At 38.1% G+C, this 19,492-nt stretch overlaps 3 protein-coding genes across 3 annotated transcripts; 1 reads left to right on the forward strand and 2 right to left on the reverse strand.

Annotated features, from left to right (window-relative positions):
• Window positions 1–1,098: 1,098 nt before the first annotated feature.
• On the forward strand, window positions 1,099–3,239 carry LOC307043474 (glutathione S-transferase 3-like). Its single transcript, XM_079687944.1, has 7 exons — window positions 1,099–1,208; window positions 1,311–1,428; window positions 1,542–1,593; window positions 1,840–1,972; window positions 2,060–2,195; window positions 2,315–2,440; window positions 2,938–3,239. The coding sequence occupies exons 2-7, from the start codon at window positions 1,342–1,344 to the stop codon at window positions 3,073–3,075; spliced, it is 672 nt and encodes a 223-aa protein (XP_079544070.1). The 5' UTR covers window positions 1,099–1,208; window positions 1,311–1,341; the 3' UTR covers window positions 3,076–3,239.
• Window positions 3,240–3,324: 85 nt separating this feature from the next.
• Window positions 3,325–6,446, reverse strand: tmem14a (transmembrane protein 14A). The gene is made up of 5 exons (XM_079687947.1): window positions 6,323–6,446; window positions 4,416–4,498; window positions 4,216–4,317; window positions 4,044–4,131; window positions 3,325–3,861 (listed from the first exon to the last, which is right to left on the reverse strand). The coding sequence occupies exons 2-5, from the start codon at window positions 4,489–4,491 to the stop codon at window positions 3,819–3,821; spliced, it is 309 nt and encodes a 102-aa protein (XP_079544073.1). The 5' UTR covers window positions 4,492–4,498; window positions 6,323–6,446; the 3' UTR covers window positions 3,325–3,818.
• Window positions 6,447–7,722: 1,276 nt separating this feature from the next.
• On the reverse strand, window positions 7,723–18,350 carry agpat5 (1-acylglycerol-3-phosphate O-acyltransferase 5 (lysophosphatidic acid acyltransferase, epsilon)). The gene is made up of 8 exons (XM_079687943.1): window positions 17,571–18,350; window positions 16,546–16,615; window positions 16,349–16,464; window positions 16,135–16,224; window positions 15,225–15,315; window positions 13,888–14,049; window positions 10,712–10,835; window positions 7,723–9,781 (listed from the first exon to the last, which is right to left on the reverse strand). The coding sequence occupies exons 1-8, from the start codon at window positions 17,787–17,789 to the stop codon at window positions 9,556–9,558; spliced, it is 1,098 nt and encodes a 365-aa protein (XP_079544069.1). The 5' UTR covers window positions 17,790–18,350; the 3' UTR covers window positions 7,723–9,555.
• Between the last annotated feature and the right edge of the window lie 1,142 nt (window positions 18,351–19,492).

Below are 19,492 nucleotides of genomic sequence, written 5' to 3' on the forward strand. Positions count from 1 at the left end.
TGTTGCAATTGAATCAACTAGCAATGCATGAGGCCCTTTATGGATAACCTCGCTACATTTGTCCTGAAGATGGTATAAGTACATTACCCAATATTATGGTGTCAAATAAACGGTGCTGGAGATGGAAGAGGTGTGGGACATGAGGTCAAATGCTGAGATGGCACTCAGATTTTTTGCTTAACTAAAAGTAGAAGTACAAATTTATATCAGTACTTTGTTACAAATAAAAGCCTCAATTCAAAATCTTAGTATCTGCATCAAAATATACTTAAAGAACCAAAAGTAGAAGTATTCCTTATCCGTAATAGCCCATTTCAGAATCATATTGAGTAACTGGGTTATTGTAATGAATATTAATGTGTTTTTATCACAGCTGGTAGATGTAGAGCTAAATGTTCAGACTGTATATAAAATAATCTAAATCTCAAAAGTAACTAAAAGCTGATGTACTTTGTCCACTCAAATGTAATTAAAAGTCATAGTAGAATATGTCCAATTGTCATAAATACAACAATTGTAAAAGTAAGGCAGACTGCCACGTGCAGCGCCTCATTTGGATGTGTCTGACGCTTGGAGCTTAACTTCCCTACGTTTCTCCTACAAATGGGCCTTGAGCTTGTTTGGAGGTTCTAGCAGGGGAGCGCAGCTACTGGTACACCGAAGGATGGTCATCATCCGCCGGGGGAACCGTCCTCTTCCACCGAGCGCGGGGCTTCGGGAGGGACACACATGGAGCGGTGAGGGAGGAAGGGGACACCCGCCTAGCCAGCCAGATCAGCCGAATAAACCCTAGCGATCAATGGGGTGACAGATGTCGCAGCCAGATCGCCCTCACATCCAAATAGAGTAAAGGGGGCGTGATGTATATATAAGGGAGAAAAACGCAATCGTTTACTGTCACGGTGTAGAATATCGACATAAGCGTTTATAGTTAGTATAATAGTTCACCTTATCTCCCCATTTATGTTTATTAACTTAAAATGTACAAATACTTCAAAGTTGCTGAAAATAGTCAGTAAAAGAATAGCAGTTAGTATTTTTCCCATGATGTCTAGCGCCAACATGTAAATGGTCCGCGTTTTCATTGGCTAAAATCAACCAATGAAACGTCTTCAAATTTCGTTCCCACCATAACTTCATTATAATGACCTATCTTAACTTTTGTTGCTCACATTTCTCCACGACATCGCTGGGAGTGCAGTGCACAGGTAAGATCCAAGACATTACAACTCATTTTGGGTATCATTTTCCGTGCGTATTTGTATTTTGTATTATTAATGTGTGATATTAATTGTGTGTTTTTTTTTTAGATTAATCGATCCACTCCGAAATACTATCGCCATGGCTGGGAAAGTTGTACTTCACTATTTCAATGGGAGAGGGAAAATGGAGTCAATCCGCTGGCTCTTGACTGTTGCAGAAGTGGAAGTAAGTAAAAGGGTGTGTGGTGATATTAACATGAGAATATCCTTATTGATTTTAAGGAACTTCAAATATATCCTGAATATATCCTAAATATGTCATGTGATCTCTGTTTACAGTTTGATGAGGTGTTTTTGACAACTCGGGAGCAGTATCTTAAACTCCTGAGTAGTAAGTGTGTTTCCAAAATGTTGTACAAAGTTTAAATAAACCTCTTGATTCTCTCTGGCCAATTTCCAAGTCACACCTTTTAATTTACAATGAGTTTATCATGTGACTTTTACCCACTTGTTATCTTTGTTAAGGTGAATGATTCGAATGTTTTATAACCTTTTGACAAAGCTATTATAAAGCTATTATACAATATAGATTGATGTTTTACCACACGGGTGCGCCGCTGCTGTGTTTCTTTTGCAGATGGAGACCTCATGTTTCAACAGGTTCCATTGGTGGAAATGGATGGCATGAAGCTTGTTCAGACAAAGGCAATCTTAAACTACATTGCAGAGAAGCACAACCTTCATGGAAAAGATCTCAAAGATAAACTCATGTAGGGTCCATTCTTTAGAAGAGTCATTACAAGAGTCTTCTTTTACATGTGATTTTAGTTGATGAAGGTGTCAATGCTTTCCCTCAGGGTCAACACCCACTCAGAGGGAGTGATGGATCTCATGGAAATGATCATGATGTTGCCCTTTGCCGCAGATGTCAAAACAAAACTGGACAACATTCAAAATAAAGCAAAAGACCGCTACCTTCCTGTGTTTGAAAAGGTACCACCATAAGTGTGATCAAATAACAGTTCAAGCTTGGTTAAAACATTTAAAATTGGAAAATGTATCTGTTAATTTGTATAATATGAAAACTAAAGTATGCGTTGTGTACATCTCAGGCTTTGAGTGGGCCCATATACCTGGTTGGAGGTAGACTGAGCTGTGCAGATGTGCAGCTGCTCGAATGCACCCTGATGTTGGAGGAGAAGTTTGCTGATATCCTTGCCGAATTCCCCAACCTCAAGGTAAATTTGGAAAAAGAAACACACTTTATAATACTGCAGGTCCTTCCTTCCTGCAGCGGTCAGGCTGTTCAACCACCACGGCCCCTGGTAGACCCCCAAACACACACAACAAAGACTATAACACCCCATTTTGTGCAATACTGCTTATGTGCAATTCATATGCCATAAATAACCGTGCAATATATACTTCCACCTTTAATACTTCCACCTGGCTGCTATCTCAAAACTATACTGGTACTGGATGTGTATTTTGTAAATTGTGTAATTTCTACTTTTATTTTTAAATATTCGTATGCATGCTTCCTAATTATATTAAGCTATCTTTACTTAGTGTAACAATGTACATTTCCTCCTCTGTGGGACAAACATAGGTATTCTGATTCTGAAGACTGGATTTAAGTAAAAAACAAAAAAACAAATCTTAACTAAGAAATCCCTGTAAGTTGATCATTATTATAACAACAATGCACTGATTGCTTTTTATTTGATTCCTCCAGTCTTTCCAGGGCCGGATGACCAGTATTCCCGCCGTCAGCAGGTTCCTGCAGCCCGGCAGCAAGAGGAAGCCGCAACCAGACGGTGTATACGTGAAAACCATCATGGAGGTTTTCGACATCAAATCACCATTTCTGTGAACTCTGTCCTCCTCACACAGGCAGGGTGAATGATTGATAATGCAAGGACAGCATTTTGTCCACGAGGATCGACTATATTGCAATACTTCACTAACCATCACGAACGTTAGCATTAGCTTGACTGGAATCTATGTAGTTTGCACTGAATAAATATTTGACAAACATTTAATGGCTGCTGTGTTTCTTTGTTCCGTGTTCATTCAATGACAGGATTTGTATAATATCCACAGTTTACATTAAAAAACGTCATTATTTTAGGATTTGTTTATTTAGTTTTTCCATGAATACAAAAATCACTAACTTATTGACAGTAAATATCATTTGAAGTTAAAGACATAGCAAGTGAACCTTCAAGAATAAATATGTTGGCGTCCCTTTTTCTGTAATTTAAAACCATGATAGTATTAGCAGCCAGCAACACCAAAGCTGTAGTGAATAGAGTTAGCCCCCTGCCAACATAAGCTCATGTATATCTGCTAATCTTAGAGCATGACATTTACATTCATGAACATATAATACAAGAAAAAGCAGTTATTTATATGACATCACCAAAGCAGACTTACTGCACTAATATACAGTATGTTGTTAATCTTAAATCTGTAAAACACCCACTGGTGACTTTGTTTCTAGTCACATGTTAGTTATGTAATGATACCAAACAAAAGGCTTGTTTTAGTATGCTGGGAATGCTGTTCATTCTAACAAGGCTGGTCCATTGATAGAGAGAGAGTCAGTCCAGCCTGTCACATCACGAGGGATAGTAACAGCCGAAACACCATCAACAAACTGTAAGAAAGAGACAGAAAATCAAAAGGTAATACATCATTGTCTGATACTTTTACAATATAATAGTAATATTATATAAAATATAGAAAGAATATATATAAATTGTGCAATACCTAGTCCTGGTTATACACATTTACATTCATTAATTAACTTGTTGTCATGTTTATCAAGTTGAATCACACCTTAGCCCTGACATGATGCCAGCAGGCAATATTTTCCCAGATTTCTTGTATCTCATTCCCATCAGGACCGAAAGGACTCCAGCAGTTACTGAAAGTAAGAAAACAACATGAACTAAATTCAATACTCTGATTTATATTTGTATTTATTTGGGACATGCTCAGCTGTACTCACGCAAAGAGACCTTGATGTCCTTTGGGTCATAAGAGATGTTGAATGCACCATAAGCAGAAAACCCACCAAAAACTAAACCGGCCATCAGGGACATCACGCTGCCTACAATCACACGGAGACATACAATGATTATCAGGGCTCATGTTTTACCTGACACATACTTTTCGTAAAGATTTCTGCCAAAATGAAAAGGGTTCAACCTTTTCTCGAGTAACCCATATATCCTCCAAAGGCGATGGCGAGAGCATAGCCGAATCCAATCCAGTCCACTGCCATCTCAAAACTGGGAACAAGTGCAGTACAGGGTGAGGTACGATTAGTAATAATGTTGAATTAAGACTTGATTTATTTTATTTCATTTATTCATTTATTTGGCAGGGACAACGCACAGTGATGAACACTTAAAACATTTAAATGTGTCAAGCGTAACAGTGTCAGATTTAGGTTTGAGCTCATTTCCATCCGCAGTCCCTCACATAAAACATTTAAGAAAATTACATTTTACAAACATAGCAGAAACAAAATACATGATATGCAAAAAGTGCAAAAGAGCAAGAGCAGCATACAAGTATTTACCACATGGCAGTACAATGTAGCAGCAACGACATATAAAGTGCAAGAGAAGATAAAAGTGCTACTTAAAGGGCAAGAGGAGATACCTCTGTATTAAAGTTCATTTAGCAATGATTGCACGTCTGTTTGTTTCTCAACTATTCTTTGAGTTGACCTTTGAAGCTATTGAGAGTGGGACAATCCCGTATCTCAGTTGGGAGGCTATTCCAGAAAGAACTGCCTTTAATGGAAAGTACATTTTGTCCAAAAGTGGTCCGTCTACGGTGGACCTCACAGTCTCCTCTGGTTTCTGACCTAGTGCAGCGTCCAGTGTGTTTTTTGTGGATGAATTCCCCTAAGGGAGAGGGGGCCAGTCCATGTAAACATTTATACAAAAACACATACTTTTAAAAGACTTAAAATTGTCAAAACTCAAGAAATTGTGTTTTTCAAGGATGGTACAGTGTGGTATGAATATGGCTTTCTGTCAAACACCTCTCTCGTACAGCTGTTCTATGGGTTTCAGGTTTGTGGCACAAGCAAACGATCCCTTTGTCAAACAGTATTCAATGTGGGATAGAATCATACAGTGGAGGTTTGACTTTGCAGCATTGACAGTTAAGAAAGGTCTAATTTGTTTAACATTTTGCAAGTTGAATTTAACGGTATTGGATACTTTCTTATGTTTCTTAAAAGTCAAGTTTGAGTCCATTATGACTCCAAGATACTTGAAGTGGGGGACTAGTTCTATTTCTGCTCCGTTTAAAAACCCTTTGGATCCTTCGATTTTGACTGGTCGTTTACTGAACATCATGCATACTGTTTTTTTTGCCTTTAACTGTAAGCAAATGTTGTTCAGCCAGTGTTGAAGCAGCAAACCAAATCAAACAATGCCAAATTAAACAGTATTTTCAGTTTATTGAATACTGAAGTTAAGACATTCTGGAGAATTAAGTCCCTGCAAACGAGCAGCAAAGCTAGGATATAGGCGTAGTAGATTTTAAAACTGGCAAGTTTATATTTTCCTAAACTTTAAACAGAAAAATAAAAACAACTCTGATTAAAAAAATAAGAATTACTATTCTTTGTTACATGTAATGTTTCAATAGAGTTCTGACATCTATTTTAGAAATTATGTGAGGTTTAGTCTAATTGTATTTGTGATGGAAGTATTTTCAATGAAAAATAAAGAGTTTTAAAATAATTGTATAATCAATATAATTTCTTATTATATATATATATATATATATATATATATATATCAGCAAAATAACATGTTTTTTGTTTCCTAAATGAAGGATCAAACCCGTTTTGTCAATGCAAATCACCCTTTTTTCCACTGCACAATAACACTTGAACTTTGACCCCAGATTATCTCCCCGCAGTAACTGTGACAAACCTCTAGGTGTCGCAGTGATACTCTAAAATCACAGCAGATGAAGACACAAACAGCTCTACACGCACGTATTTTAATAATTTACCTAAAGTGACGTACGTTTTGTTATGATATTATCTTTCCGCATTAACTCACCTGGTCATGGTAAATATTACATACCTTTAGTCGAAACAAGTGAACAGCAGCACTTAGAAACCTCCAGTCTGTGACTGCACTTCCGTGTTACTGCCACTGCCCACAACACGCATGCGCAGTTCCGTTTGTGCTGTGTTCAAAGACTTTTGATAAAGAGGGAAAAATGATACACGATTGAAAACATTACAAATCAATACCAGTAGAGGACTAGTTTGTTTAGCTATTTAGCACCACTTCCCCTGAGAGTCAATATTTGAAAGGTATCTTGCGTTATACATGTAATATTTATGGAACAGAGCATTCCTTGTAGAAATGATGGCAGTAAAAGTGAATTTCTCGTTGGCTTGATTTGTTGTCAGTGCATGTTTTGGACTGAAATTGTCTTACTAATTGTGGAGATTAAGGTCAAATAGAAACAAATGGGGAACATTTAGTATGAATATCACATACATAAATCATGATTTCTTCAGATTTTCACTAGAAATGTTTTATACTTGTATCATCAGAGATGTTCTGAATTGTGCAGAACCAATACTACAGACATCTTAACTTCAGTCACCTTCTGTACCAAACAAAATGTACCTACATGTAGGTAGTTGTAATCACATCGTATTTGATCAATATGAAAATTACCATTCTTGAACTAGTCATTAAAAAAAAACTGGATTACCAACCGGGCAACTTTTACAATTGAAAAGCCCAAGATTCACAGCATACACATTTGTTAGAGAATACTTAATAATAGATTTATTTTGTTAGCGCTTTTACAGGTGCTCAAAGAAGCTTTACAGATATAATGAAAAGAAAAGAAAGGAACAACCGATAAATATATAGTTAATATAATTAATTATTAATTAATACTTACCACCATCCACTGAAGTAGGCTACACTGTGGTCATGCATTACTTCTTGCAAAGTAGATAACCTAAATGATTAACATTAGGCTCATAATTTAAATTACCATTTCATTTGCACATACATAGTATTATTTGAACACTGTGGTTCTGGTTGGTCCGTTTCAATGCCCACAGTAAAACTGCACGAACTAACCAGAGTAATACACAATGCACAGTAGGCAGTCAGTGGGGTGTGCAGGTGGGGAGGGGGGGGTGGGCATTATGGGACAAATAGAAAATGTAATCTGGTAATAATCTCTCCCTCTTGATGCTTAAACCCATTGTGCAGCAGGATTTTTTTTTGTATTCTTGCTCTGTTCATTACATTTCTAAACATAAAAAACATAGTTCAGTGTAAATAAAAGAAAGGCATGGAGTCGTGCATAAGGCATTTCCATTTTTCATTTGATGTGAAAAATGGCACCCTGGCATGTTTACCAGCACACAGAAGTAAAACATTGTGCCAGTAGTAATCAGATATACATTTAATAATTTTGTTTTCAGAATAGTAAATCAACAAGAGAAAACTTGACTCTCCCCAAAGAAAACAATTTTATTTCACTCTACCCCATTTCCAGAAATCACATACATTAAAGGATTCATTGTTTAATAATAATAATCTTCAAAAAGTGAAAATCAATGCATTCTTCAAGCAAAATAAGCCACTATGAACTGTAGACAATGTGACCGCAGGCTTCCATGCAGTCACCCGGTGGAATAGAGCCACTGTGGGCCTCCGTGAGAGAGAGGGCTGAGGACAAACTCCTCCAAAGAGAAGGCACACATTTCCAAAATCCGTTGGCATCTAAATTCTGTCTACATAGAGATTTCCTGATGAGGTACAGTCTGATCTTATCTGGATAAAAATGACTACAAAATGGCTGACAAGAGGCATTTAAGAACGAGGAAGGATATTATTCAAGTGAGGTATCGGAACGACATGTAAAAAGTATGACCTACTGTACCATGAGAAAAACATATCAGACTAACTCTACACAAAGACGAGACAGCAAACATGTAAAGTGGCTCGTGGAAAAATGCAATGGTTTCAGTACAGTAAACAACAACAATGGACATACAGTGCTTTAACATTACAGTGACATTTATAATACAAATGGCTTCGAGTGCACAGGAACCTGTGATATACATGGCTTTGTCAGCTTTTTGCTAGGTAGACACTTTCGTGTGAGCTGTAACATGGTATTCAAAGTAATAAATGCATATAAAAGTTATGGAACTCTGAATAAACCATTATAAAATAACTCCTTATTATGTATATAGGCCCCAAGAAAGTTTCTTTGCTGTCATCCAGGCTGGCATTAAACAAGTATTGCTCAAAATAAAACACATGTAGAACATCATGGTAAATAACACCGGGTTTTGGCAAGGATCTACGTTTCAAGGTTAAAGCAATATTGGAACAGTTGTTTTTAAACACGCATTCTTCCATGTGAGCTCACTGTGGTGTCTGCCAGTGTTTCTGCAACAAAGACTTAAAAGAATATTTGTCAAATCAAAATCTTGGAAATAAAAATAAAACATTTACTTTATCATATATGCATAAATGAGGCTGTTTAACAGCTACATTCATCATCAGAATATAAAACAAAGTGACGTCTCGTTAATATTTATGGTAAACAATGCAGTTGATGTTTATGAGCCCCTATAGGGGACTGCATGCTATCTATTTTTGTTTTACTCATGTAAAAATATCACTTAAAATGAGCAAAGTGCATTAACCTCCGAACATGGGACTTGGCATAAATAACATTGCAACCAATGTCAAAGAGTCAGTGCACTTTAATAATGAATGATGCATCATCAGTAGGCTGGTGTACTGTCAGCTACATGGAGCAGCTGAACATAATCATTAAACATGTTTGTAGCCCAATTTATTCTCATATATATATATATAAGTCATATTTAAAACTGGCCAATGCTTGATGGGAAAGTAAGCATGCATGAATACTAATTTGGCTAAATCTGATAAGGGGGAATTCTTTTAAGATAAGTATAAATCATTTTTTTTGTATTTGATAGTAGATTACAAGGGCTGCTCTGAGGAATCTAATACTTTTCACTATATCCACTGATTCTTTCCTTTTCCTCATTTCAGGCTGCAAATCCAAGTAACGCGAGGTAACGCGAGGTAACAAGTAGCACAAAAAGCTTGATATTTCTCCGTATCTCTGTTCAACTTTAGCTCAAGGTCAATACTGAGCAAGACATGAGGGGTAAATCTCTGAGCCTCTTAGCAGTCGCTGCATCTGGAACACACCTCGTGTTGTAGCGATGCAGGGAAATGGCGAGGTCTCTCCGTGGCCTTTGTGCGTCTCATGGTGGCAGCCGCTGCCTGCCTGGTTACGGGAAAGCGTTGACCCACAGCCAGCCCAGCAGAGTCCCGTACAGCCAGGTCCCCACGTATACCTTCCTGCCGCTCTCCGTCAGCAGCAGTGGCAGTGTCAGCCCCACCAAGATCACCATGGACGGGAGGGTTTTAGAAAGGCTCAGAGGAGAATGTTTGCCTTCCCCCGGGAACGTGCGTATTTTGTCTGCATCCTCCGACTCGTAGAAGTCCGTCAGCAGCCTTTGAGAAGACAGATAACTCTCTTAGGAATTCAGCACGTCTCAGAAAAGCACAAGGGTTACACAGGTTAAAGAGGAGGTTGCAGAAATGTGTCCGGGTTAGGATGTCTACAGCAGTTGCAGCACAAAAACTGCACCCAGACCCCAGTGTGATTTGGGGGGATTGATTGGTGTTGTCAATGTTGGGATCAAACTTAGCACACTGAATATATGAACAACTTTTATTTCATTACACTTCTGTCCTTTACAGTCCATATCAATGATTTCTGGACTTTTTATGTCACGCCCCTTGAGTAAAACAATCTTAGGGTCGCAATTAATTTTATCCTCAGATAAATCAGAGGATTATTATTTTGATTACTCAACATTTTGTGTGATAAATGACATTTGATATACCAGGTTAATGAATTCTAATGTGTTGTTTTGTCTGAACAGTCTAGAGTCAAAAGGCTTAGAAGAATTAGAAAGGCAGAACATATTCATGTTGCAACAAGAATAAGATTAAGTATTTATTCCTTTAACAAAAAGACTTAAACTATAAATAGATGCATTATATTAGCTTCAGATTCATCCAGCAACCACTTAAGCTGCAATTCTATCTGCCATTAACTATTTTTGGCAAACCAACTTATATTTGAATATAATATTTAAAACACGTCCTTTGTTTGTACCAATGTTATTGGCCCCAGAATCACAGGTCTATACAAAAGGGAACTGCATATACACAGATTTAAAGAATGAGTTAGAAGAAGGTATTATTTTTAGGATATGTTTTTGAAGCCGAGCTACACATCTGTGCATAACACTGGTGGTGTGCGGAAGCAAAACATTGAAAAACATAACTGCAGTTCACTTATTGATTGAATAACATGCAATTTCAAAATCATTAATTGTTCCACCCACACACACACACACACACATACACACTCACCGGTCCTTGATTTCAAACCGCTCATGCAGCCACCTGCGGAAAAACAGTGGCTCTGGAGGAATTTCCTTTATGTCCACGCGGTCAAAGTATATGTGGACTCGGGGACATTCTTTGCACAGGAATTCTGTCAAACACAGAAAAATAAAGAGACTAAACAAAAACAGGAAAAGCCTTTCAGCAAAACGGCACGTAGAGTAAGCACTTAAAATCAACACGAGGTGACAGTGATGGAGTGGAGCTGCTGGATGTGAAGCCAAGGCACTTCGATTCCAGAGAATAAACACCGGGCACGAGCCTGTTGGTCACTCCGGTGAACCACAGTTTGATAAGTGATTCATAGACCAATACGTATCTCATATCTAATATAACATCAGAGGAAAGGTAGAAAAGTGATTATTTGTATGAGATCAAAGTGATTCAGTTTTAGCATCACCTTATTATTTTATAGGTCTTAAAGGATGTAATCTTATTTTATTAATCTAATATGTTTCAATAGCAATATTTATTTTTACGTTGTTTTTTAAAAATATTTTAATGGTTGAACCTTCATTTGAATTATGGCCTTTTTATTTCTATTATCTTTTTATTTTAATTTCGGTTGTACCTATATGTTCACTTATGGGGTTTTATATTGTTGCATCGATTCAGTTGTCTTGTGTCTTAGCTGTCGGAGAAAAATCCTAATTTATTTTATTTGTATTATCATACCTTTTACTTCCTTGCGTCTATTGACCTGTTAAAATGTTATATTTTGCTGCATGTACCTGTACAGTTCTTAACAAATAATCTGAGGGGAAATTCTTGTGATGCGTCATTTTGTAAAGCACTTTGAGCTGCATGTGTTGTATGAAAAGTGCTATCTAAATAAAGCTTTATTATTATTATAAAGGTTCCTAAAATAAATATGTATTGTATATTGAGTGTCAAGTGGAGATTTTATTCAAAGTGTCAGAGCCCTGAGCAGAGAAAGAAAAGTGTCCGAGGTCAGACATAAAAATGCAGCCAAGTGTGAACGCTCAAGGCTACACGTGAATCCCCCGAGACCTCAGAGTTCCTGTTTCCACAACATGCAATATTATCAGGAAGCCTGGCACTGCGGCCAAAAGAGGAAACCTGATCGAAGTCAGCAGCGAGAGATTGCTTCAACGGCGGAGAGAGCGCCTCAATCAGCTGTGAACAGATTTCCATCGACCTTCAGAGGCAATATGGGCCACTTTAATAAACACTGCGCGAGACGGAGTGTGTGTGCACGGAGGATCAGGAGCAGAGACACACAAAAACAGGATTTATTTTGCAGGATCACTCTTAAAAAGAAAAATACTACACTCAGCATCCCGACTGCTAAACAATGTTCCAAAACACTTTCAAAACAACCGCCTGGAATAAAGAAAAGGAAATCAACATGTTGCTCTGTAGCCGGAAACACTGGCTCCTGACCCAAACCTTTCTTAATAAACTCTAGTCATCAACATCTTTCAGTGGTCTGAAGACAACGAGGAGAACAAACTGCTACTGAAGTAATGCAGGGAGCTCATTCCATCTTTTAGTTGGGCTGTCACAAAGACTTTCATTTGGTTTAAAGTTGTAATGCGCACCAAGGACGATACAGTTTCATTTGAAGTGGGTTGAAAAAAAATGACAAAGAGCTAATCTATGATTTGTAAACCCCCATCGGCCGCAGAAATATAAATATAATGTTTGAACTTTCCCAAAAATGTACCGTGGTTGTATGGTTGTTCAGAATATAATGTATTATTTAACTTAGAGAAAAGGGATTCATTTGTTACAATAGTTTAAATAATTAAAATGGTTTACTTTGTTGTTCAAACACCAATCTGCTACTGGTCATATCAGTAGGGTTAAAAATGCTATATTACAATAACGTAGCATTTACTGAGCCCCTTTTTCCAAAGAATTAAACGATTTTACATTTTTAACACTTCCAATTATCGAATATATGGCAATGTCTTGATTTTTTTAAAGTACTATACACTGTACCAGCACATAAGTTGAAATGGTTAAACCTGATCATAACGAAGAGAACGGTTTGTCGGATGTGAAACTCAGATGTTGCACTCATGTAGCTGTGGTGTGAACGCGGCCTCGAGTCACTTCCACTTCCTAAAATCACCTTCGCCACCACATGAGACCAGGAAGTGCGTGATGATGAGAAGAATGCTTTTCTTTCTCTCTCTTGTTTGTTAGAAACACATCGATGTTTATTCCGGCCTGAAACGGGATGTTTCTTTTTTAGGCATTCAAACAGATCTCCTCTAACAACAGGGAACACAAAATAATCAAAAGTCATGTTGTTTACAGGAAGACGCTGCTGTTAATAGGTAATGTTTTCTGTGTGATTAATTACTGAGGGGTCAAACACAATGTTAGAGGAATAATGAAACGATGCCTGTGCGTCAATGGCTGCAACATCGGGAGATAAACGCAGATTAGCCGATGATGTATGATTTTGAAATCTGGTGTGAAATGCAACTTGTAACTTTATGAAGGAAATAGAAAACAATACAGCCCCTGCACTAATTCATATTATTTAGACATCATTTCCTAGTTGTCTTCACACCAAGATGTAATGAGTAAATGACGTTCTGTTGATTCCGCCAGCACTGTAATTAACTTTAATACTAAATTAGTCAGGCGGGGCTGACAACAAGCACACCGTGGTTCAAACTAATTGAAGCAAAGCAATGAGCAGCATAATTCATTCCGTCTTTGAGGCAATAACATACATATGTGTTAGGAAAGTGAAACCGGTAAGTTTTAATGTTATTTCAACTATTTTAAGTATATAGTGATGATTATCTAGATTATATTGGAAATTGCTGGCCCATGTTTTGGGAATTGAGTCTGGCCTGGAATCATTTACGCTTGTCATCCCCTCTGTATCCCCCTTTCAACACTGTCACTCTCAAATTAAGCTAATTTGCCTAAAGAAATCTTCTGACTGGGCAGATGAGATAGCTCTGAAGTCAACCTCCCCTGCATTTTGGCTTGTATTTACGTACTTATCACATCTGTAGGAGCCCTGAGAATACACCTTACAGAATATTTTTGAACAATTATACCCAGATCCCATAGGGAAACCATGTTAAAAGAGAGAAGGTGTTGAAAAAAACGACTTTCTATATAATGACTGTGCCATATGCCTAAACTCTGCTTACCGGGCATCGATGGCGCAGGTCTTCTCTGACGCGAGGCGCTCAGAGTCCCCTCGTAGGCCACTGTGACGTCATAGATGGCGTCAAGGTGGTCACTCATGGCATTGAGGGCGATGTGAGAGGCTTTCATTCTGGGAGTCAGTGTGTGCTTCAGGACAGCCAGTCCTGTGGAGGGGAACAGTTATTTAAATCAGATGACCTAGTCAAATGCAGATTATTTTCACAGTGTGGCTATTAAGTATGCAAATATATCAGCCCACACAATAGAAGGTGCTTACCTACATCCCTTCCCTTCCAAAATACCTTTAAAATAAACACAAAAACACTTATTCTGTGTGAATGATAGTGTTTACTGCACAGTGTGTTCCTCTGTAGTCGTGGAGACACCCCCCTCTGCCCACTAATACCTCACTAATAGCAGATAATGTCATGTGCACATGTGGGCTCTCCAGAGCGATTTGTGTGGATTAATGGGGGAAGGTGATATAGAGAGACCGGCTTAATCTCTTCAGAAGAGGCAGTTTGTGAGTCAAGCTGAAACACCGCTCCCCTCAAACAGCCCCATAATAATCTCATTGATGCCACAGACGTATTCAGCTGTCATATTATAAGGCTGTATTGAATTTACATTGCAGTAAAATGACCATTTAAAGTCAGCTGATTTCACCTCATGCTACAAAAATAATCGAGACGTCTGTTCCAAACCCATTCTTAGTGAGCAGTAAATTCTCTTTTATCGACCAGCAGCAAGTCCATTTCAAACTTTGAGCTGCACCAGCTGACTCGTCTATAAGCAGTTTTAGTGAACACATTCCTGGCATTACACTCATAATCCTATGACAACACACAAAAGCATTTGGTAGTTTTAAAGTTTACAAAGCTTGACTAAATCAATCTTGAATAAGAGTACAAAGATGTTCGCACAAAATACTTTTATGATAACAAATTCTCTACAGCTTTCCATTTTCTATACCATTCTTTAATTTGTTATAGGGTTGCCGACTAATCGATTGGTTGATCAACAGAACATCCTGGTTTTATTTTGTATTAAATTAAGTTTTAGACTGACAAACCAAAACCCCTGAAGACATCACCTTGGACCAAACAGATTTCACTCTAGAATTCAAGTAAAACAATTGTGGATAGCAGCCCTGCTCTGTCATGATTCTAATTGTTGTAACAAAGGATATAAACAGAAGCCCTCACCATGAAATTAAGACCTTTCCTAAAAACCTTTTGTATCTATCTGAAGCTCATTGGTCGAAGGCTAACAAGTTACAGGCTGAGTGGGATGTGCTGAATTAGTAAGCGGCAGTTAATGGCTGCTGTCATGCCGGTACCTTCTTTGGTGGCAAAAGCCTGACTGTCAGCGATAACACTCTTGAGCTCCGGATTATACCGGGTTCCTTCAGGGAAGATGACGAGGTACATCTGCAGGGAGAAAACACAGGAAATCAAAGCCCGCTCGGATTCTTATTAGACTGGCCAAAATGGATTTTCTAACTTTGACAGGATTCGTTAAACGTCAAACACTGTGCTGAACTTATGATGTTTAGAAGAAAACTTTCAACACCATTTTCATCCCTGGCTCTTTTCAAATCACACACACAAATACAATTACTTAAATCCACGAGTTGAAGAAGTGGGATTACATTTGACTGGATGTGGACCCTCTATGATTACATGTGAAAAATAAAATGGTGTGCTTGATAAGATCTGAGTTTGTTGTGCTGTATCCTTATTTTCCCACCCATTTCTTTGATGTCAGATGTGAACAATGTAAACTAAAACTTCAGCACTGTACTGAGCAGTAATTCCTTTATAGAATAATCCTTATGTTTTCATTTATAGTGTACCTTTAGGTCACAAGCAACTCTTCTGTCAGTACACACCCCTACACACAAACACACACTAATCCCCAACAGTTTAATCCCCAAAAAGTGATTAAAAACAAGCTCTCAACACAATAACACACACTTCAGTACTGCTCTCGTCTTCAGATGTTCTGTTCATACAAACTGAGCACTATTAAGGTCAACATCCCGAATGCAAGTAGGGTAAGAGGGAATCTTTGAAGGAAAGAATTGGGTTTGATTATTGCAGAAAGCTCTGCAGTGAATTCAAGTGGAGACGTTTTAACAAAAAGGATTGTGATGATCAGAAAAATGTAAAGCTATTCATCATTTAGGGGAAGACATGGCAGACATTGTTATGTCAATAAGCATGTAGTCCAGAGGCTAATTTACTTACTGGCGCTCCACATTTAGTCTGGGTTTGGAGCTTCTTCTTCATCGTTATTTCATTGAACTTTGCACTTCGCTTCACGTAGGCTCCTCCATGCTGAAACAAAAAGATAATTTGATGAGAGCAGCACTTGGGAATGTGATTCAACATAAGTGTACATTCTCTACATCCGTAATTCACAATGACAAATGACATTCAAATACTCACACAGTTGTATTACCTGAGAGAAATACCATCCGTACAGCGGGAGCCACTTGAGGCCGTCTTTAAGGACGTATCTGACGTGGCCAAGGGCGCTCTGCCTGATGGCCAGCATGTCCGCAATGATCCAGTCAGCTGCAAGAAAAGACATTGGTACATTTACTCCAGTATGTGCTTCACACTAGACTGAGATTCTATAAGATGTAAATGTATTACCTGTACATTGGTGATTGGACAGGTAGATCACGTTCTCTTTGTTCTTTGGTATATCTCCGTATATAATAACCTACAGAAAAGGCACGTTAAAGATATTACAAACCACAGCAAAATGGTGGACTGGCATCAGTTTGAAAAATGCTTCTACATTAACATTAAGATTTCTTTCAGGGATTTGTTTCCACTTCAGACTTTTCTAAGAAACTAAACCGTCATAGACCTCAGCTTTCCAATTAACCCTAAAGACTCATGGAAAATTCTCTTCCAATCTACTAGCGCTGTCCTGACTAAAGAAATTCTTAGTCGACTTATTTTTTTGATCATTAGGAAGATTAAGAGGGGACTGCTCTACAATCGACTATGTGGCTTCCATTCAGCAATCGGGAGGGGCAGTTTTATTACACGAAACAAAGTCACTGCTGGTTTTGTTTTGCAAACTTGAACCCACTGTAAAAGGAGTGGCAGCACAAGGGCAAAGAATGCAGAGATGATTGCACTGCTGCAGGCATCTGGTCCATCATGATTTAGTTTACCAGTCTCAGCAGGCAGTCCCCATTTGACTGTGTTAAGAGTTACTGCAAAAATGCACTGATCTGCATGCGGTGTGCTGTGCATGCAATATCGTTTTGCAGCAGAAACACAATTCCAAATGATAAAAAAGGCAAGTTAGGTAGGTGATATAAAAAAAAACGAGACTTATAGAACTAGGCTGACCTTACTACGCATTATAAGCTATTTATAGGTCCTGTAATCAACAAAAGTAGCCAATAAACAGGAAAATGGCCAGATCAGACTGCAAGCTCAGCATTTCAGAGGCAGCTGTCACTTATGCCAAGGTCCTGGTTTTCTACTATCACTACACTTGTTTCCCATTGTAAAGCGTCCTTGGGTCTCTTGAAAGGCGCTATCAAAATTGAAATTATTATTATTATTAGATACTAGTGGTTTAAATTCCCCATCCTTAATAAACACAGTCCACACAGGTTGACCACAGAAGTAAAGACAGTCAATTAAGGATCACTCACCTCCACCCCTGTGTAGTTTTCAAAGAAGAAGAGGACCATGCTCTGGTACATGCAGTACAACTGGTCATCCAACCTGTGATATACCCTTGCTGGTAAGACAGTGGAAAGTAATCGCCATGCTCCCCATGACAGGATGTAAGCTGGAGCTGTCCCCAGCATGACCGTGGCTGGAAACCAGTACCGCAGCGAGTATGTGTGCACCACCAAGGAGAGCAGCATGGTCCCACCTCTGGCTCCACTAAAGTAACTGAAATGATCCCTGAAGTAGGCTATAGGACTCACTCTGTGTTTAAGATGCAGACCCGATCAACCCCAAAGCATACCTGCCCTGACAAGTAATAGAAGAAAGTAATAAAGCTGCAGCAAGAGGAGCTAGCTGGCTAAAGCTAATGTTAACCTTGTGTGCAAAAGGGCCAAGTCGGCTTAAGCGCTAACGTCCACCCATACTGCAATACAAAAAAAACGAAGTTAATTGATACGTTTTAACATTTTAGCACAAAACACAAACAGTACCTAAACCGGAATATGTACAGTATAAGTTAAAAGTGTTAGATTACTAACTGTTAATTAACGTCTTAAACCTGACAGGAAGTTTTATCAAACGCTACATTTGAATAAACTCGCTCCTCTAATATGGGTACGATAACAAAGTGTAACCCAAAAGTAAGCTTAGTTGTTAAAAAAAGAATTTGTTCTATTTCCTTGCCCAGGTCCTCATCTTTATCCAGCTAGCTGTTCATAAACTAGCATCATGCAGCAAATGTCACACACGCCTCCCTACGTAATGCCACCCCCTAACATCGACGAAGCTGATTGGTCAAGCTACGTAGTGGAAGCCAGCCAATGGGCGGGGGCACGAGATGGGTATTATTGTTAAAGGGCTATAACCATACTAACAGTCTGATGCAATAATAGTCAATGGCTATATCATACAGTCTAATTATGCTATAATACAGTCTATGGCTATAACCCATAACCATACAGTCTGATGCTATGATATAGTTAATGGCTATAGCAACTTTTTTTGTTTGTCTACAATGTATTTATAAGACTGTTATATAATTACATACATTAATAACACAAGATAAGATAAACCCAAATTAGTACCCGGAGTGAAATGTAGGAGTCATTATACACATTTATGCATACATTCATGTTATGTTATATTCATACATGTTATATTTGATATATTTTTATTTTATGTTCATACTCTCGTTTTACTTGTGGGATATTTTTCTTCATAGTTTTTTATGCATATTCAATCAGCCTTGTAGAATTGAGCCCTAGATTTAAGATTTCCATTGCGAAGGACTCCTATGTAATTGTTGAACATGTGAAAAAGAATAGAACTCGAACGTCAACATTTAAATGTTTTATTCTAAACTTTGAAAAAGTATTCAATCTGACACATATCACTTAGTAATGATTGCAGAAGGCGGGTAGATAGCAGAGGGTGTTGCTCTGTATAAATCAGTCATATTGTGCTGACCTGCGATAATTACTGGAATTGCCCAGATAAAGTATCTCCAAAAGTGTAATGCAAAGACAAAGGGGTAAGTTATGGATTTAGATAAAACATGTATTCGTTATTAACTATTCAAACCACTCTATATGTCCTGGAGTTTGCCTAAACTGTAAGCCGATTGGAAATATTTCAGCTTAAATTAGATTCATAACTTCTGTCAATCTGAAACTGTTTATTTAATATATGTAAGTATTTCTAAATCCCCTAAAGCACTTCAATGTGCCTCTGGTCTGAATGGTGCAGTCTAAACAACCATAACAAACTTGCTTCACCTTATTCTTAATGACCTTAACATACACATGCATGTATATGATACTTGTGAATCACTGAAAAAGTGAAAGCAGTGTATAAGACGTAACTAGATATTCTCAGGCAAGAGTCTGGTAACTTTAAAGCA

This window comes from Notothenia rossii, assembly GCF_949606895.1.
Source record: "Notothenia rossii genome assembly, chromosome: 6".
NCBI classification, from domain to species: Eukaryota; Metazoa; Chordata; class Actinopteri; order Perciformes; family Nototheniidae; genus Notothenia; species Notothenia rossii.